Genomic DNA, 21,453 nt, shown 5'->3' with positions numbered 1-21,453 from the left:
AGAGAAAGAGTTCAATACGAGTTTTATTAATGTACATTTATGTATTTATTTAACATGAACATCTGTTTAAAAAGTATAGCTGAGTAAACTATTTATCATAAGAGAAACCCATGATATTCTTATATGCTGGTAAACTACTATGCTGGTAAAGTATTAGATAAAAAACCCCACAAAGAATTGTTTAACCATTAGATATTCTAACCAAATGAATAGAAAACCAAACAAGATATTGGTTTTGATAAATAGGAGCAAAAGGTCATTTACTCAATACGAACCCATTAACGTGTTACTTTCCACCACAGCAGCAGACTTATTATCTCCATGTCCACATGCAATGTGCTGAGTTTTTAAGTCGGTGGACAGAGATGATGGCAGAGCGTCCTGACAGATTAAGAAGTTCAGCAGGTAGGAAGCTGTTACACAGTCATATGGTTTGGTGCTGGTGCTAAGCGCCAGGGCTGCCTGGAATAAGCCTCGCAGTTTCTCTGAATCCTAGAACAAAGCATAGACTCAGTAACTAAAACATTTCTTTCTTTCTTTTTTTTTTTTTTTTGGTGACAGAGACAAAGAGAAAGACAGAGAGAGGGACAGATAGGGAGAGACAGACAGGAAGAGAGAGAAATAAGAAGCATCAATTCTTAGTTGTGGCTCCTTAGTCTCCTTAGTTATTCATTGATTGCTTTCTCATATGTGCCCTGACCGGGATGCTACAGCAGAGCAAGTGACCCCTTGCTCAAGCCAGTGACCTTGAACTCAAGCCCTAGACCTTGGGCTTCAAGCTAGCAACCTTGAGCTCAAGCTAGCAATTTTGGGTTTCAAGCCAGAGACCTTGGGGTTTCAAACCTGGGTCCTCTGCGTCTCAGTACGACGCTCTATCCACTGTGCCACAATCATGGTCAGGCTAAAACATTTGTTTACTTTGAAGGAATAAGACATCTTTAAAAAGAGCCTGCCAAATATCTGTAACTCAGTAAGAACATTACCTACCAGTAATATTACTTCCCTCTCTCTCTGAATATAGGTTAGAGTTTTTACTATAGTTAGTAACAGTTATTATTAATCACTCCTAGTGACGAGGGTCTTGAAAATATTATCAGTTAGGCCCTGGCAGGGTAGCTTAGTTAGTTTGAGTGGCTTCCCTATATGACAAGGTTATAGGTTTGATCCCCAGTTAGGACACATTCAAGAATCAACCAATGATCCCTGGCTGCAGATCTTGGTTGGCTGGAGCATTGTCTCAGTATGCAGAGGTTGTGGTTCAATCCCCATCAGGGCACACACAGGAACAGATTGCTGTTTCTGCCTTTCTCTCCCTCCTCCTCTCTCTAAAGTCAATAAATAAAATTTTAAAAAATCAACCAATGAATGCATAAATAAGTGGAACAGCAGATAGATGTTTCTTTCTCTCTCCTGCCCCCCTTACTTTCTAAAATCAATAAATAAATTTTTTGCAAACTGCTTAAAAATAGAAAATTATATCAGTTGGGAAATTCAACATTGATAACGCTTTTTTTTTTTTTTTTAAGTACCTCTTTCTTCAGCAAAAGTTTACTTTTTCCTGCAGGAATTCTGCAATGACTATAGCCAGGTCATCTCCATTACTTCTACATAGACCACAGTTCTTTTGCACATCCAGGGTTGTTCTACCTGGGCAGCATACTCCTGCTCTCCTCCCTTCTCCCTTCCCATAGAGCTAGTTCAAAGGAGGAAAATACGAATGCATACAAAAATACAAATCCACCAGGCTGTTCCTGGCAAAACTCCATGTACATGCATGGAGAATAATCAGATAAGTCTCAGAAATTCTGCATCAGAGCTCCCATACCTACATCTCATATACAAATCTACTCACAAAGGCCACCTAAGAAAGTCAGAACAAAGGACAATTCACTAAAATACATATGGAAAGGCAGCAGGCTGAGGACAGAAGACATGCATCCTAGTCCCAACTCCATGGTTGACAAGGTTCACATGATGAAACTCAGGGTTTCATTGCTCAATAATATTAATTTGACCAGGATTATTCCAGAAATGTCTAATAAAAGGAAAAAATCATTATAAACTTAATTTAGAATTTCGTTATAGGTACACCCATAATTTAATGTCATATGCTCTAATTCAACTATCAGTTTATTTCAATTTAAACTCTTTGCTTTTTGATATGTTCTATTTTTCATGACCTAAAAACCTAAAAGTAGGCAAAAGCTTAACTCTAATAGCATTTAAAAGAGCCAATTAAGCAAATAAGCCATTTTTGTAATTGACAGTTAAGTCCCTGAATTCCTTAACTAACCAATTAGTAAGAAACCCAGTATATATTTGTTCTACCATCTGAGGTCAATCAAACTGTGATATAAAGGCTGTGGACGTGTAGTTCCACAAGAAAGAAGGTCTACAGACTTATATACAAGTCTTTAAGGAGCCTAGGATAGCATTCAAAAATGTTTGAAAGTCAACTATTTTATTTTTATTTTATTTTTTTAACTTTATTCAGTTTTTTAGAGAGAGAGAGAGAGAGAGAGAGAGAACGGAGAGGAGCAGGAAGCATCAACTCTCATATGTGCCTTGGCCACGCAAGCCCAGGGTTTTGAACCAGCGACCCCAGCGTTCCCAGGTCAACACTTTATCCACTGCGCCAACACAGGTCAGGCAAAAAAAGTCAACTATTTTAAAAATTACACTGGGGAACAAAATTTTTGTTGCATCTGCAAAAACACTTGTTCTTACCTAATTCGAGTGTACTGATCTCAAATCTGACATTAGTTTTTCTCTGTAAGCTACAGTTCTTTTGCAATCCAAGATTTTAGGTTTTCATCTTATCGTAAAATTTTCAACATTTACTTTAAAATAATAAAGTAGAATGTCTTCTTGGGCATCATCTTTGTGAAAATACAATTTATATAATGCAGTAAATACACTAATATACTAAAAGATATGATTGCATCAGAATTTGTCTATAATTTCAAAAAAGAACATATTAAAACATCTTAATCATAAAATCTGCACAAAACTTATTTAAATTCTATTCAGGCAAAAATTTGCATTTGTAGCTCTTGCATTTGTGTACTTGTTGAGGACAATCTCGTTTGATGCTCCAGCAGTAGTCTGCTCATCACTAACAGCTCCAAGATTTTCGGGAAACTTATCAAGGTGACTGTTCAGGAAGTAAATCTTAACGCTCATGTTACATCCAATGTCGCGGAAAGCCAACAGCATCCTTTGAACTAGAAGTTCATAGTTTACTTCTTTTTTGTTGCCAAGGAAGTTCTTTGTAACTGCCACAAAAGACTGCCATGCTGCTTTCTCCTCCTTATTCATCTTCCTGGCATATTCTTTATCACATATGAGGGTTTAAGTTTGATGTCTATCAAATGCACCTGCTTTTATCTTCTCTAAAAACAAAGCAGGAAAAGCAGAAATAATATGTTGAAAGCACTCACTTTCTCTATTCAAAGCCTGAACAAACTGCTTCATTAAGCCAAGTTTGATGTGAAGTGGAGGAAAAATGATCCTGTCTCGATTAACTACAGGTTCATTCACAGTATTTTGCATCCCTACTTCCAGAGCTTCACATTTCGGCCACTCCTTCTGTGTCCAGTGTTTCTCCCGAGCTTGGCTGTCCCACAAACATAGAAAGCAAGGATACTTCATGAAACCTCTCTGTTGTCCTAGCAGAAAATTTATTATTTTTTTTTTTTTTGTATTTTTCTGAAGCTGGAAACGGGGAGGCAGTCAGACAGACTCCCACATGCACCCGACTGGGATCCACCCGGCATGCCTACTAGGGGGCAATGCTCTGCCCATCTGGGGCATTGCTCTGTTGCAACCAGAGCCTTTCTAGCACCTGAGGCAGAGGCCATAGAGCCATCCTCAGCACCCGGGCCAACTTGCTCCAATAGAGCCTTGGCTGCAGGAGGGGAAGAGAGAGACACAGAGGAAGGAGAGGGGGAGGGGTGGAGAAGCAGATGGGTGCTTCTCCTGTATGCCCTGGCCGGGAATCGAACCTGGGACTCATGCACGCCAGGCTGACACTCTACCACTGAGCCAACCGGCCAGGGCAGAAAATTTACCATTTTAAGATCCACAAAAATGATCCAGTTATGCTCCTCATACTTCAGAAAGTTGAGGACAATTTTTATGTCATTCTTACTAAGTCATTCAATTCAGGTTGGCTAAACTGCTGAGGGGTTAATGACTGCTTGGCATCAGAAGAAGACCCTCAGATTCTACAACCATTTCCTCATGCATCTTATCAAAATACACTTGATCAGCATGTTCACTTTCTTCGTCCTTAGAAGAAATAAAACCATTGAAAACTGGGAGTGTCTTAGAGTGTTGGATAGGTCGTATTGCTGAAGGAACATTAGGATATGCAATCATATACCATTTTTTCTTGCCGATGCCCTTTGTATGGATCAGACAGAAATAACAGTCACTGCTGTGGTCCTTAGGTTCACGCCAAACCATGGAAATACCAAAAGGCATTCCTTTGCATTTTCCTTTTGTCCAGTCACAAAGCATCTTCTCACAATTATTACACACAATATAAGAAGCCCAATTCTTGTCTTGATTGCCAAGGGGAATTTGAAAATAGGCAATATATGCACGTGTCACAAATGATGAAATATTGCGCCTATAACATTGAAGTCTGTAAGAGCCACATATATCACAGAAGATGTCAAGACTATTCTTACATTTACGCCTACTCAAAGAAGCCATGATTCGATCTTAAAACAAAATAAGAGAGTGTTTTTATCAGATAATAATTTTATACATTTAAAAACAATTACAATTATGTAAAAGTGATGTTTGTAAAACATTAATTGCCTTGTGGTTATGTTCAATCCAAGAGTCATTGCCCTTTAACTCCAATTTAAAAACCAATGCATGCCATTAACTGTAACAAAAAGAAATTAAAATTGCATAAAAAACTAGAGCATGCACCAAAAAACAGATTTCAGATTTAGAATCAGCGATGCAGAAATATATAGAAACAGTTCTAAAACCTCATGCAACAGAAAATGAAAAAAAAAATTGTTCTCCAGTGTTAATTATATTTTAATATAAGGTATACCCAAAGAAAAACTTTGGAAATATGTAATTAATAAGTTAAAATCTTGAATGCCTATTCCTAAGATCATTTTACTAATATGCAAGACATACCAAATAATAGAACCAACAAAATCCTACAGCAAGCCATATGTGCTAAGTTTCCTGAATTCTACAGTTACTGTCTATATACCAAGCACACATTTAGTAAATTAGAGATACAGAGGCCCCCTAAGAACCCTTCATAATTCATGTAAGGACCAAGTCTTTCATATAAGTGCTATAATGTACCTTCCCCACTCTAGATATTCTCAAAATATTTGCCAGGAATGAGGCATACTTATATATATGCCTCATATATATATGAGGCTACAGTATGATGAAAGATAACAGCAAAGTAGAGGGTTATGTGGGAGAGGAGAAAGGAAATAGAGTAAGAGAAAGTATCTTCTTTAAAAACTCTAAATGGTACACAAGTTAGAAGCTGAAACACCAAAGCAGCTTCGCTCACCAGGGCACCTGAAAGACCAAAGGGATAGGTGAACACTGGAGAGCAACTCCAATATGGATCCAAGATAGAGGAAGATGCTCTGAGACCTTGCAATGCCATCTAGAAGCCATGGGAACAGACTCCTTATGCTCTCTGACAGGTACTCCTACAGAAGCCCACTGCATCTACAACTGCCATGCCCTAGATGCAGCCTAAGAGCTGGAGCTCAGACCAAGGCTCAGCTGCAGCCCTTACAGGCACCCTTGGCCTTTATACAGCTCTAACAGAAAACCACAGCAAAGCTCTAGAGCCAGTAACCCGATCCCACAGCTACTGGTAACCTTCTAGCCCCAGAACAAGCCTGAAGGGCAAAGCAGAATCCTGAGCCAGGGAACTCTCTGCAGACCCATCCCCATGCTGTGCCCTCACTCCCAAGCCCATCTTTGGTTCCTATCCCAAGGTGGGAAGTGCAGAGTATCAGGAAGAGAGTGGGGGCGGGGACGGAGTAGACCACCTGCCCGGGAGAGAACTGTTGTTAACTTCACGTACTCTGGGTACAGTCTCAGTTTAGCTATTGCTCATTGGAAGATCAGAAACTTGTTTTCTACCTCAGCTTTCCAGCCTACTAAGCAGGGGGATTATCTCAAAATTTTTTACTTAAATTACTGTAAGTGATGTGTTTTGATTAAATATTAACATGTCCAAGGAAACTGGAGAGACAACAGTTAACTGAAATCTACCAATAATCTCATACACAATAAAACCTACTGCCTCCTACACCTCCCTTTTTATCAAAACAATTAAAAAAAAAACCAAGCTCACTGATTCGGACTTTGTTCCCTTTTACACGATTCCCCCTTTCCCACCTCCTCTATCCCACCATCCCACAATCCCTCTATCCCACCACCCCTCAAAAACATAGGTATTATAACTGAAACAGCCCGAAGATGTAAGAATTCAGATGCAGAGTCTGTACAATCCATTAATTTCTTTATCTATTGTTTTATTTTTTTTACTAAGTGAGAGGTAGAAGGTAGGGAGGCAGAGAGAGATTCCTGCATGCTCCCTGACCGGGATCTACCCGGCAAGCCCTGTAACAGGGCGATGCTCTGCTGACCTGGGGCTGCTTCTCTGTTGCTCAACAACCAGGCTATTTCAGCGCCTGAAGCAAGGCCATGGAGCCTCAGTGCCCAGGGCCAGCTCCAATCAGCCATGGCTGCAGGAGGGGAAGAGAGATACAGAGAGAGTGAGAGAGAGAGAGAAGGGTGGAGAAGCAGACAGTTGCTTCTTCTGTGTGCCCTGACTGGGAATTGAACCCAGAACTTCCACACACCAGGCCTCCACTCTTACCACTGAGCCAGGCCTTATCTGTTGCTTTAAAAAGAAAGTTTTCATGCATATATATTTACATAGGAAAAGTCCAAATACCTGAACCTGTGCAACTGTTTTTGGTAACTTCATCAGAAGTTCAAAGGCTAAATTTTTCACTGTTTCAAAAGTGCTGGTAAAACATTCCATTAATGTTTGGAAACGACCAACATCAATATCCTGACTCAGCTGATACACTGTTTGGACTTGACCTAAAAAAAACAAAACACAAAAATAAAAAAACATTTAAAAATGAATAAAAAGAAAAAAACATTTTGAAAAAGTTATTTAACCTAATGTATAGAAAATTTGTACAAAAATTCACACTTCATACTTTATCCATAATAGCATAAAAGAATACATTTTCTATTAATATAAATGATAAAACAATAAGTATTACAACTTACCAAATAGGGAGTAAATGTTGTTTAAAATTTTAAAACCATTTCATTCTCTTTCAAAAGTTACATATTATGTACCAGATGACTAAGTTATTTTTTGAACAAATAAAAACCAATAAATTAAGAAATAAGTATTTTTAAAAGTCTTCATAAGCCCGACCAGGCAGTGGCGCACTGGATAGAGTATCAGACTGGGACACAGAAGAACCAGGTTCGAAACCCCGAGATGGCCGACTTGAGCGCGGGCTCATCTGGTTTGAGCACACAGATCACCAGCTTGAACCCAAGGTCGCTGACTTTAGCAAGGGGTCACTTGCTCTGCTGTAGCCCCCAACCCCAATCAAGGCACATATGTGAAGCAATCAATGAATAACTAGGTGCCGCAACAAAGAATTGATGCTTCTCATCTCTTTCCCTTCCTATCTGTCCCTATCTGTCCCCCTCTCTCTCTCTGTCTCAGTCACACACACACACACACAAAATCTTCAGTGAACTTCTTGACCTAGAACCCAAAGTCCTATCATGTCTTAGTTGAACTAACACTGAATAATCAATAAGACATAGCCTAATAGAATTACCGGGCATCAAAGATAAAGAAGAAATCTTTTGGCCATTCAGGCAAAAAGCTCAATTTATCTACAAAGTGGAAAAAAATTAGTCCAGCTTCACTCTATGCCACAGCAGAATACAATACTAAAAGACAATGAAGCAATGCTTACAAATCCTCACGGAAAGATGATGTGACAAAAATTATGCATTAAATTCCCTGAGGTCACTGGCTTGAGCACAGGGATGCTGGCTTGAGTGTGGGATCAGACATGATCCCATGGTTGCAGGCTTAAGCCCAAGGTTGCTCGCTTGAGTAAGGGGTACTGGCTCAGCTGTAGTCTCCCAGTCAAGACACATATGAAAAAGCAATCAATGAACAACTAAGGTGCCACACCATGAGTTGATACTTCCCATCTCTCTCCCTTCCTGTCTGTCTCTCTCTCTCACACAAAACAAACAAAAAAACTACATTTCCTCAACTCTTCTCAAAGAAAGACAAATTTCAGGCAACCAAGAAATGAACAGAAAAACTATTATAAAAAAATACTAGTCACTGAATTCATTTAACTCTAAGATCAAGACTCAACACTATGGCAAAAAATGGGTTTCCTAGCAGAATGTGAAGAACATTTAACAGCATTTAACAAATTAACCTCTGAAAATAATCCTATGCTTAATTTGAGGAAAGTTGTTCAATATAAATCAGTGAGTTTTTACTTTAATCTTAACTCACAAGTTAACAAAACTCTGTGCCATTTTCTGGAGCATTTTCTCAATCCATTGTGTTTTGATTCCTGGAAATTGTTAATAGTTTGGCTCAAATAAACTCATAAAAATTCTTAAAGGTTTGGATGTTCCTTATATTGATAATATATATATATTTTTTTTTTTTTTTCTTGTGACAGAGACAGAGAGAGGAACAGATAGGGACAGACAGACAGGAAGGGAGACGAGAAGCATCAATTCTTTGTTGCATCAATTCTTTGTTGCAGCACCTTAGTTGTTTATTGATTGCTTTCTCATATGTACCTCGACCAGGGGGCTACAGCAGAGTGAGTGACTCCTTGCTCAAGCCAGACACCTTGTGCTTGAGCCAGCAACCTTGGGCTTCACACCAGTGATCTCTGGGCTCAAGCCAGCAATGTCTGGCCTCAAGCCAGCAACCAAAGGGTCATGTCTATGATCCCACACATCAAGCCAGCGATGCTGTGCTCAAGCCGGACACCTCAGCGTTTTGAACCTGGGTCCTCTGTTTCCCAGTTCGACACTCCATCCACTGTGTCACCACCTGGTCAGGCAAATTGACAATATATTTTAAATGCAGCTAGATATGGTTTGCTAGTACTTGGTTAAGAATTTTTGCAGTGAGGTCCTGGCTTGGTAGCTCAATTGTTTGGAGCATCATCTTGATACATCAAGGTTATGGGTTTGATCCCTGGTCAGGGAACATACAAGAAACAACCAATGAATGCATAAATAAGTGGAACAACAAATCAATGTTTCTCTAAAATCAATACATTTTTTAGCCTAACCAAATGATGGCGCAGTGGATAAAGCATTGGTCTGGAACACTGAGGACCCGGGTTTAAAACCCCAAGGTTGCTGGCTTGAACATGGGCTCATCTTGCTTGAGTGTAGGCTCGCCAGCTTAAGTGCAGGGTAGCTGGCTTGAGCGTGAGATCATAGACACAACACCATGGTCATCGGCTTGAAACCCAAGGTTGCTAGCTTGAGCTTGAGGTCACTGGCTTGAGCAAGGGGTCATTGGCTTGGCTGTAGCCCCTCGGTCAAGGCACATATGAGAAAGCAATCCATGAACAACTAAGGTGCTGCAATAAAGAATTGATGCTTCTCATCTCTCCCTTCCTGTCTGTTCCCCTACCTCTCTCTCTCTCTCTTTAAAAAAAATAAATTCTACATCTATATTCTTAAGGGAGATTGGCCTATAGTTTTCTTTTCTTGTAGAATCTGTCTGGCTGATACTACTGGCCTCATAAAAAGTTCCCTGTTCTTCAATTTTTTGGAAGAGTTTGAGATGGATTGATGTTAATTCTTTTAAAATCTATGGTAGGATTCACCAGTGAAGCCACTCCTGGATTTTGCTGAGAGGCTTTTGATTATTGACTCTCTTTACTTGCTATCAGTCTGTTTCAATTTTCTATTTTTTCTTGAGTCAGTAATTTTATGTTTCTAGGAATCTGTCCATTTCATCTAGGTTATTTAATTTATTGGAAATACAGTTCATAGCACTGTCTTATAGTCCTTTTTATTTCTGTAAGGTCAGTAGAAATATCCTTACTTTCATTTCTGATTTTAGTTACTTACGCCTTCTTTCTTTTTTCTTAGTATAGCCAAAACTTTGTCAACTTTGTTAATCTTTACAAAACAAACAAAAAACTTTTGGTTTTGTTAAGTCTCTGTATTGTTTTTCTGTACCCCGTTTTGCTTATCTCCATTCTAGTCTTTCGTATTTCCTTCCTTCTGCTAGCTTTAAGTAAGGTTTGCTCTTCTTTTTTCTAATTCCTTGAGGTATAAAGTTAGATTACTGCTTTGAGACCTTTTTTCTTGTTTAATGCAGGCATGCATAGCTATAAATCTCCCGATGAGCTCTGCTTTAATTCATCCCATAAATTTCGGTATGTTGTGTTTTTGTTTTCAATCCTTTCAAAGTATTTTCTAATTCCTCTTGTGATTTCTTCTTTACCCACTGGTTGTTTAAGAGCTCTGCTCAAATCTGAAGCCTTCTCTGAGACTACTGTATGAAACAGCACTGCCACCCTCCTGGGCCGTCTATATTGCCCTCCCTTTCTCTTCTTGAACTACTTTTTCATAGTACTTATCCCCCTCTGAAATGCCATGTGTTACTTGGGAATTTACTATCTGACTCCCTTCACTAAAATATAAGCTCAAACCTGGAAAGCACTTTGTTTTGTATGCTGCGTATCCTTGGCTGCTTGACATATAATAAGCATGGTACTACATAAATATTTGCTGAATCAACCCCTTTAATCCAATTGTGGAATCAAGTTTTTGACCATAGATACTGTGATCCTTTATTCTGAGTAAGAAAGATGCATGTGGCTTATTCTTCTTGAACCAGGACATATTTGAAGAAAGGCAGAAACCATCTGACTAATCCCAACTCACAGAACTATAAAGTAATATAAAGACTGACATTAAAGTACTTGAGATAAAGATCAAGAATAACTTACATTCCCATCCTGTATTTCATGGCCATGCTTTTTTAGCCTCCTTTAATGGGTGTAGTATGGTGTGCACCATTTGCATTTCCCCCAAGTTGTTTAATTAACATAAATACTGTGAAGTCAGTCACTGACCAATTATATGTGATTCATTCATTAGGAAGATGACTCAGGTTTTTCACTTTTAATGTACATCTAAATAGATTAAACTACTCTCTCAGTTGAAAAATTACTAGTATAATTCAGCCTAGCATTACTTTCCCTACTCTTAGGTGCAACTCTAACTACTACCTTACATGTACATTTGTTAATTGGATAAGCAATTGTTCTTAGATAAAACTTAATTTAAAAGTTCAGTTGTAGTACCACTGAAATTCTCTAAACTGATGGATGCTCCTATACACATTTTCTGTGGCTGCTTTAACAAATTACCACAAACTTGGTAGCTCACAGTCCTGAAAGCCAGAAGTCCAAAATCAAGGTGTTATTAGGACAACGCTCACTGCAGAGGCTCAAAGAGAGAACCTGTCCCTAGTCTCTGTCAGCTTCTGGGGGCTGCCAGGATTCCATGGCTTGTAGCCATATTATTTCAATACGTAGAGACTGGCACATTGACTCTTCTGTTTCACATCTCCCTTTGTCTTTCTATAATAACAATACTTGTGATGGCATTTAGGCCCATCCAGAAAATCCAAGATTATCTCATTTTAAGATTCTTAAGTTGGCCCTGGCCAGTTGGCTCTGGCCAGTTGGTTCAGTGGTAGAGCATTGGCCCAGCGTGTGGATGTCCTGAATTCGATTCTTGATCAGGGCACACAAGAAAAGTGCCCATCTGCTTCTCGACTCCCCTCCTCACTTCTCTCTTCCCCTCCTGCAGCCATGGCTCAATCAGAGCGAGCTGGCTCCAGGTGCTAAGGATGACTCCATGGCCTCTGCCTCAGGCACTAAGAAGAGCTTGGTCAATCGCCCCTAGTGGGCTTGCCGGGTAGACCCAGTTGGGACGCATGCAGGAGTCTGTCTCTGTCTCCCGTCTCCTCACTGAATAATAAAAAAAGAATCCTTAACTTAATCACATCTGCAAAGAATCTTTCTCCAAGTAAGGTTCACATTCATGGGTACTAAGAGTTTGATGTAGATATCTTTTGGAGGTCATTTTTCAGCTCCCACACCTACTTTCATCAGGTGATCAAATTTTTCATCATGAATAATCGGACAAGCCAACATTATGTACCTCCTATTGATGCCCTGATAAAAACATCCTATCACCTATGCAGTATTCCTACCAAAAGTGCACAACCTGAATGAAATCATGAGGAAATTGTAAGACTGATATACAACTTCCAAAACATTAACATCAAAAAATAAGACACTTTCCAGGTTAAAGGAGGCTAAAAGAGATATTACAAAGAAATGCAATGTATGATCTTGGACTAGTTCCTGGATTATAGAGAAAAAAATGTTTTTTAAAAAATGCCACTTGGCCCTGGCCAGTAGGCTCAGGGGATAGAGCGTTGGCCCTGCATGTGGATATCCTGGGTTCAATCCCTAGTCACGGAACACATGAGAAGCAACCATCTGTTTTTCTTCCCCTCCCTCTCTCCCTTCTCTCTCTCTTCCCCCTTACAGCCAGTGGCTCAGTTGCTCTGAGCGTCGGCCCAGGTGCTGAGGATAGCTTAGTTGATTTGAGCATCAGCCTCAAATGAGGGTTGCAAGGTAGATCTCAGTCAAGGTGCATGCGGGAGTCTGTCTCTCTATCTCCCCTCCTTCCACTTAAAAAAATAAAAATTAAAAAATAAACATTAAAAGGCCACTTATTGCAACAACTGGCAAAATCTGAATATAAATTGTATATTAGGCAATAGCATATGTCAACATTAAGTTTCCTGAATTTGATCATTATGTTATGGTTACAATATTAATAAAAGAGAGATAAAGCAAATATGGTAGGTTTTTCCGTAACATCATTTCTTTCAACATCTTTTCGTTAAAACATTGATGAAGGGAAAGAAAATCAATTCCTGGCAAGGGCCACTTTCTGTGTGAGGTCTGCAAGTTCTCCCCATGTCTGCACGGGTTTTCTATGGGTAGTCCAGCTTCCTCCCACCTCCCAAAGGTTAACTGGTGTGTCTAAACTGTCCCAGCCTGAGTAAGTGTGGGTGTGTGTGTGTGAGTACGACCTGCAAAGGAAGGGTGTCCTGTCCAGGGTGGGTTCCTACTTTGTGCCCTGAGCTGCTAGGATGGACTCAGGACATCCGAGACCCTGGTTGGAGTAAATGGGTTGGAAAAGAATTATATCACTGGTTTTTATTAATCTTTCTTAAATATATGCATATCTAACATTTACTTCAATGTTTCATATTTGAAGTGTTTTAGGTTTTTATCTAGAGGCTTGGTGCTCTTTTTGTGACCAAAGTACACTGCAGAAACTTGACTCTTGTTTAGATCAGTTAACCTGTGGTAACATTGGTTTCGTTACACGTCGTTTCACTTAAAGTTACCGTTTCCAAGAACCTACTGACGCCATTAAGTGAGTACTTACTGTATGGCGAAATATATACAAGTGACAAATCTAGGCAAAGGGTACACGGTCGTGCATTGAACTATTCTTGAACTTTGCTCTTGGTTTGAAACTTTTTCATATAAAAACTTGAAAAACATGGTTTCCTTCAAATGAAGCACATCTATATTAATATCAAATAACTCTATTCCCAGCTACAAAAATTATACTTTGCCAAAGATTTAAAGAAACAAACAAAAAAATCCAACTATAATGTCAAGTTCCTTCCAAAAAAGCAGCTGAACAGGGTATTTTTCTGTTTGACCACAGACAAAAAAGGCTGAGCACCAACAAAAACTCCACATTGAAACACACATAAACTCATACACGAGGATAAAAAGAACCATGTCTTGTCAAAAAGGATAAAAAGAAAAAAACTCCAAGGGAAGTTACATGTTCGGCCTCTCTGAGTATCCCGCAGAAGAAGAAACAAAGGCCATCGTCAATCAGAATGCTTGGAAATGATATCCTCCTCTAGTCTTTCTGAAACCAGATCGAGACTTATGAAACAAACAGCATGCAAAGGGAAACCACATTTTAACCACACAGACTCACTGAGGAATGTTATACACAAGAGAAACTATCTTTTTTTTTAATTTTTAAAACTTAAAGAACAGATTGGGCACTATATTAGAACAACAACTTAGAAATTAGGTCACAGTAAGAAAAGCAGCTCTTCTCATAAGAAGCACAGTCTGTGAAAACTGTAGTTTTGGATTGGCAAATAACTATAGTTTCTCTTCCTCATGTTCCTTATTGACAAATTTAATTATATCCACTTAAGAATTATATAGTGAGCCCTGGCCGGCTGGCTCAGTGGTAGAGCGTCGGCCTGGCGTGCATAAGTCCCGGGTTCGATTCCCGGCCAGGGCACACAGGAGAAGCACCCATCTGCTTCTCCACCCCTCCCCTTCTCCTTCCTCTCTGTCTCTCTCTTCCCCTCCTGCAGCGAGGCTCCAATGGAGCAAAGATGGCCCGGGCGCTGGGGATGGCTCCTTGGCCTCTGCCCCAGGCACTAGAGTGGCTCTGGTCGCAAAGGAACGATGCCCCAGAGGGGCAGAGTGTCACCCCCTGGTGGGCGTGCCGGGTGGATCCCGGTCGGGCACATGCGGGAGTCTGTCTGACTGTCTCTCTCCGTTTCCAGCTTCAGAAAAATACAAAAAAAAAAAAAAAAAGAATTATATAGTGAGAATAAAACCTCCCATAAGAACCTAGAAAAACAACACAAGTCAAAAGTCAAGTAAAACACAATGCTGAAAAAGTATGTGTTTTGTAAGAAAAAAAATACTTTCCTGAGCATTATTGAAAACTTACCTTCTGGGACAGGAAAAACTTCAGCTATTGAGTTTAAAATGGTTAAAGCTGAAAATCTAGTTGGGTAAGAAGAGCCAGGAAACAATGCTTCAAAAAGACTGTTGCAAATGGATGACATGAAATTCTAAAAATAAATTACAAAAAGCAAAATGGAGTTAGCTCACAATAGGTTATCTTAAAAGTATCACCTTTCCCCTGGCAACCACCACTCTTGTCCATGTCCCCGAGTCTCATTTTTATGTCCTACCTATATATGGAATCATATAGTTCTTAGTATTTTCTGATTTAATTATTTCACTCAGTATAATGTTATCAAGGTCCATCCATGTTGTTGTAAATGATCCTATGTCATTATTTCTTATGGCTGAGTAGTATTCCATAGTATATATGTATCACATCTTTATCCAATCATCTATTGAAGGGCTTTTTGGTTGTTTCCATGTCTTGGCCACTGTGAACAATGCTGCCGTGAACATGGGGCTGCATGTATCTTTACATACCAGTGTTTTGTTGGAGTTTTGTGGGTATATACCCAGTAGAGGGACTGCTAGGTCATATGGTAGTTCTACGTTTAATTTTTTGAGGAACCACCATACTTTCTTCCATAGTGGTTATACTACTTTACATTCCCACCAACAGTGAATGAGGGTTCCTTTTTCTCCACAGCCTCTCCAACACTTGTTATTACCTATCTTGTTGATAATAGCTAATCTAACAGGTGTGAGGTGGTATCTCATTGTAGTTTTGATTTGCATTTCTCTAATAGCTAATGAAGATGAGCATCTTTTCATATATCTGTTGGCCAATTGTATTTCTTCCTGGGAGAAGTGTCTGTTCATGTTCTCTTCCCATTTTTTTATTGGATTGTTTGCTTGTTTGTTGTTGAGTTTTATGAGTTCTTTGTATATTTTGGATATTAGACTCTTATCTGTGCTGTTGTTTGAAAATATCATCTCCCATTTAGTTGGCTGTTTGTTTTGTTGTCAGTTTCTTTTGCTGTGCAAAAGCTTCTTAGTCTGACGTAGTCCCATTCATTTATTTTTGCCTTCACTTCCCTTGCCTTTGGAGTCAAATTCATAAAGTGCTCTTTATGTACTTTGGGTGATGGGTATACAACATAATCAAATGTCAAAATGACCTGGAGATGTTTTCTCTGAATCTATGTACCCTAATTAATCAATGTCACTCTGTTAAAATTAATTGTCTAAATAAAAAAGAAATGTTAATTTAAAAAATAAATAAAATTTTAAAATAAAAATAAATAAATAAAAGTATCACCTTTTTTTTTTTTTTTTTTTTTTTCATTTTTCTGAAGCTGGAAACAGGGAGAGACAGTCAGACAGACTCCCGCATGCGCCCGACCGGGATCCACCCGGCACGCCCACCAGGGGCGGTGCTCTGCCCCCCAGGGGGCGATGCTCTGCCCATCCTGGGCGTCGCCATATTGGGACCAGAGCCACTCTAGCGCCTGAGGCAGAGGCCACAGAGCCAACCCCAGCGCCCAGGCCATCTTTGCTCCAATGGAGCCTCGGCTGCGGGAGGGGAAGAGAGAGACAGAGAGGAAAGCGCGGCAGAGGGGTGGAGAAGCAAATGGGCGCTTCTCCTATGTGCCCTGGCCGGGAATCGAACCCGGGTCCTCCGCACGCTAGGCCGACGCTCTACCGCTGAGCCAACCGGCCAGGGCAAAAGTATCACCTTTAAGAGTGGTTTTGTTTTCCCCTTTAACTAAGGGAGAAAAAATTTTAAAAAACAATACTAGATGTTTACTTCCCTTGACAATTCTGATTTTCACCCTTGACTATGAGCTACCATGACTTTAATGAACTCCAGTTTTGTAGAGTCTACGAGTACAATTCCTATTGTACCTCACACAAGAAAAAAACACATATTTTTAGTAAAAACAAATCCATTCTTCCCTGACTTATGCTAAAACTGTATGAATATTGACTTCTTCATGAGAGGCATTTAAGCATCAAAGGGATGAATATATTTTAAGCCTTCAAGTGACCAGAGAAATATCTAATATCTACTATCTGATAAATTTGATAAGTGTAATATTTGATAAATTGGGGTATAATGACATAATTCATTCATTAAAAAATCCAACTATTCAGTTGTCTTCTGTCTGCCCCTTTGAGATAGATTCCTGTTCTACCATTCTGTTTATAGAAATGATAAAAAACAAAAATTTTTAGTAAAATGCAATTTTTAAACAAAAAGCAAAGTGGGAAATACTTTATCCAGAATAAAATCTCCTCCCTCTAATTAAAATAATATTTTTTTTCTGTGTAAGATCTAAGAGAAAAGTTATAAGGAAAAGTTGTGATTCTAAAGCATCTCGTGAACTGCATACCCCAATGACACATATTTGTAACTGAGCAGATGAAAGCTGCTCTAATCTCTACTGACTCTAGACAGGATCCCTGCATTCACTTCTTTGGTCAAGGACATACAGCTTTGGGGATTTATCTTGTAGGCCCTTACAGGTGCTAAATAAGAGTTTATTAGTTCTATTGGATTTCAAAGTAATAGGGTAGTTGCTGAAAATATCCTAGTTAAACTAGTTTTAATTATAAATGAGTAGCATAATATTCACATTAAAGGACAACAAGCTCAACCTTTAAGAATAATCTTATAATTGTAAGACTTCCAAATACCTTGGCCTAGCATTCAAAACTATTTGATTTACTAACTCATTTCCCATCACTCACCCTCTCTGTTCCCCTCAGTATCTTATGTCATTCATATCAGTGGATTCACCATTCCCCAAATTCTTTCTACACTTTCTTACCTCCAGACCTTCACTTAAGCTGGTACTAAGAGAAAAACACTAATCAGATTTTAGAGTCAAGAGCAAATCCAGATCTACTACTTACAAGCTGAGAAATGTTAGGCAGTTACTCAGCTTTTCTAAGCTTCAGTTTTCTCACCTTTACATGGGAATAATAATGCCTATTTCACAGCCTTGCTAATAAAGATTAAATGAGAACATTGATATAAAGCATTTTGTAAATTTGAAAGTATTATAGCTATTGATAACAATTATTTAGGTATGAAACAATCTCCTCCACTAGACCAGACAACATCTTTTCCAACTAACAGCCTCCTCTTTTTCCCCAGCACTGAGTCTGTTGACAGGCTCTGAACCTATACCACACATTGCATGACATCCACTGTTACGATGAGGTTGACAATATACCGCCCAAGTTGCAACCTCCAAGGCCACATGTGACTACAGTACGAAGAAAATACAAGAACCACGAGATTGATTCAGATTAACTCTAAAGACTAGCTTTCAAAAAATATATACCCATAAGTGCAAACTAAGAAAACATGCATACATGAAAATTCATAATGTCAATCCACAAAATAGCTTTTGTGTTTCTCAGTAACTAATCTAGACAAATGTCACTTTACCCCTTGCAAAAAGAAGCAAAAGAAATGTTTCCTTAGATCACCTAGAAATGATCTCAGAAAAATTAAATCCATTCCACACACACAGCAAGTGCTCAATACATACTCTAAACACTTTCAATGATTCCCAGCAAGGCTTTTTAGAGTGATTTACAGTTTACAAAGAGCTTTTTCATTTAATCCTCAAAACAAACCTTTTTACAGAGGTTACTAATCCCACATAGAGTTGAAGAGACCCATAAAGTAAACCAACTAATCAATGGCAGAATTAGGACTAAACCTATATGCTTAAAGTTTAGGTTTAAGTACATCTTTCTAATCTTCCTTAATGGCATTTTACAAAGATGAAGCTGATTTCAGTCTTTCTATAGAAATATTCTTCTTTAGATAATTTTTATCTTTTAATGCAAAATTGAAAACTAAGGCCCATCCACAATGTTAAAATAAGTGATGAGTATTTTACGGCTCCAATGCATCATTACTCTTGTTTCCCTAAATGAAAAAAAAAAAAGTTGAACCCTGTCCTCTATCTGGGTCTTAGAAGATAAAAAAAAAAAAAAAGAAGATAATAAGTGTCTACTTCTGAGACGCTAGACATGGAGTAAGAAACCAGTGATGAGGCCCTGGCCGATTGGCTCAGTGGTAGAGCATCAGCCTGGCGTGCAGGAGTCCCAGGTTCGATTCCCAGCCAGGGCACACAGGAGAAGCGCCCATCTGCTTCTCCACCCCTCCCCCTCTCCTTCCTCTCTGTCTCCCTCTTCCCCTCCCACAGCCAAGGCTCCATTGGAGCAAAGTTGGCCTGGGCGCTGAGGATGGCTCCATGGCCTCTGCCTCAGGTGCTAGAATGGCTCTGGTTACAACAGAGCAACGCCCCAGATGGGCAGAGCATCGCCTTCTGGTGGGCATGCCGGGTGGATCCCAGTCAAGCGCATGCAGGAGTCTGTCTGACTGCCTCCCTGTTTCCAGCTTCGGAAAAATACAAAAAAAAAAAAAAGAAACCAGTGGTGAAAAGCTCATTCCGTTCTGATGGACAGAAATGAAAGGTTGTCAAGCCCTGCTCCAGACTGGGGTTGCTCTATCTGGGATCCCATCCATCCCATTAACACCATATCCTAAAAGCCTGCTCTACTCTTCAAGCTCACTCCAAAATGGAATAGACAGAAACTTCCACAGCTGGACCACAGATCAGGAGTCACTACCATCAGCCACTGAGCATCATGTTAGTATAAAGGAACCAGACCCAGACAGCAGTCTTCTACCCTGGGGAGGGGAAGGGGAGTTCAGGGCCAGCAATTACCCATTTGTTAAAGAACTAAATTCATCTGGCCCACAAGAGCTGTAAACATTGAGGGTAACTCATTCATGTTGTTCCATAAGAGAAGTACAAAAGCACCAGTAGGAATAGGTAAAACACAGCTTGAAGGAAAGAAAGCACAGGAACACTACTTACCAAGAGATTCCATTTATTTCCCTTTAATGCATATTCATAATTGTTTTGAGTTTCTTAAGAATCTATAGGTCTAGCCTGACCACGTGGTGGTACAGTGGATAGAACATCAGCCTAGGACACAGACGACCCAGGTTCAAAACCCTGAGGTTGCCGGCTTGAGTGCAGGCTCATCCACCTTGAGCATGCACTCACCAGCTTGAGCATGGGCTCATCTGGCTTGAGCGTGGGTTCATCTGGCTTGAGCATGGGCTCATCTGGCTTGAGCATGGGCTCATCTGGCTTGAGCGTGGGTTCATCTGGCTTGAGCACAGGGTCACTGGCTTGAGCAGGGGATCACTGACATGATCTCATGGTCACTAGCTTGAGCCCAAGGTTGCTGGCTTACTGGTTCAGGTGGAGCCCCCTAGTCAAGGTACATACGAGAAAACAATCAATGAACAACTAAGGTGCTGCAATGAAGAACTGATGCTTCTCATCTCTCTCTCCCTTCAGGTCTGTCTGTCCCTACCTGTCCCTCTCTCTGTCACTCTCTGTCTCTCTCACTAAAAACAAACAAACAAACAAAAAAAGAATCTGTAGGTCTAGAAATATACCACCTACCTTATACTGCTGTAAAGAAACAGAAGGGTGCTGTTCGGTTAATTCATTTCCTGATTCACATTTGGATTTATTTTGCTGCAGTTTATAAAGTACCTGAGAACTTTCCTGTATCCTACAAAACAACTTTTGAGAAAAAGAAAAAGGAAGCATATGTGAGCCAGGTTAACCTTAAACGTCAGCATATAAGACAAAGGAAGAACTTGCTAAATTCTTTACGCTAAAACTTCAGGCAAATAGAGTACTGGTTTTTAAACTCTTAATATTTACATGGCATCTCATTTTCCACAGAAAAGTTGCATTTACATTTTTAAAACCAAAAACAATATATTACTGCAAATCAGAATAAACATCATTAAACTGGAGTTTTATTTCCTTTAGGTTAGCATGAACCTAAAGATGATATAGTCACTCCTATACCCTACCAATTCTTGATCCCTAAATGTGTTATGTGATTAATTCAAGTTGAATTTTCAATAATGACTATTTCATGAGGCACTTCAAGAAACTATAAAGTACAAGGGCATCCTTCTTCCTATTAACAAAGTTTTCTTAAAATAACGTACACCCTGAAAACCCTAGATTTTTTTTTCCTGAGCTCCAGTTTGATTTATTACACCCAATGAAAGAACTTTTCACTCTGGACTTTAATCATAAATGTAAACTGTTCCATGGAATCTCAGAAGGGTCATGAGGCGATGTGGTACTCCAAGCCCGTGACCATTATTCTTACACCCTCCCAGGATCTGGGCTCTTCTGGGAATTGATTTCCAGAGCAAAGTCCACCACTTCCCCGTACTTTCTGATGAGAAAGTCTACCTTTTTAAGAAGAGAGCAGATCTGCTGCCGCATCCCCGGGGACTGACTATTAAGATTGTATGTGATGAAGAACTGAATCCACTGCATTTCTTCTGTGGAGACGATTTCTGTGCTTCGATTACTTTCGCAAAGCAAGCCTAATGTATCTATCCGTACCTAAAACACATCAAGCAATAAAACGTTAATCTTCAATGAAAGAAGCAAAGCCTAAACCACTTGACGTGTGTATTTACATAGGCTAC

The 21,453-nt window shown here is 39.5% G+C and overlaps 1 protein-coding gene across 2 annotated transcripts in view; it reads right to left on the bottom strand.

Annotated features, from left to right (window-relative positions):
- The window catches only part of THADA (THADA armadillo repeat containing), a 355,537-nt gene that overhangs the window by 309,592 nt on the left and 24,492 nt on the right, over nt 1-21,453 (bottom strand). For both annotated transcript variants that reach the window (XM_066378390.1, XM_066378391.1), the window contains exons 13-17: nt 21,212-21,367; nt 20,396-20,518; nt 14,932-15,055; nt 6,968-7,119; nt 276-492 (exon numbers count right to left, since the gene is read on the bottom strand). In XM_066378390.1, the coding sequence (XP_066234487.1) occupies nt 276-492; nt 6,968-7,119; nt 14,932-15,055; nt 20,396-20,518; nt 21,212-21,367 (772 nt within the window). The remainder of the gene's footprint in view (nt 1-275; nt 493-6,967; nt 7,120-14,931; nt 15,056-20,395; nt 20,519-21,211; nt 21,368-21,453) is intronic.

Source organism: Saccopteryx leptura, chromosome 3, assembly GCF_036850995.1.
Source record: "Saccopteryx leptura isolate mSacLep1 chromosome 3, mSacLep1_pri_phased_curated, whole genome shotgun sequence".
Classification (NCBI taxonomy): domain Eukaryota; kingdom Metazoa; phylum Chordata; class Mammalia; order Chiroptera; family Emballonuridae; genus Saccopteryx; species Saccopteryx leptura.
Note: the sequence above shows the minus strand (reverse complement) of the source record. Positions and strands in the feature narration are given on the sequence as shown.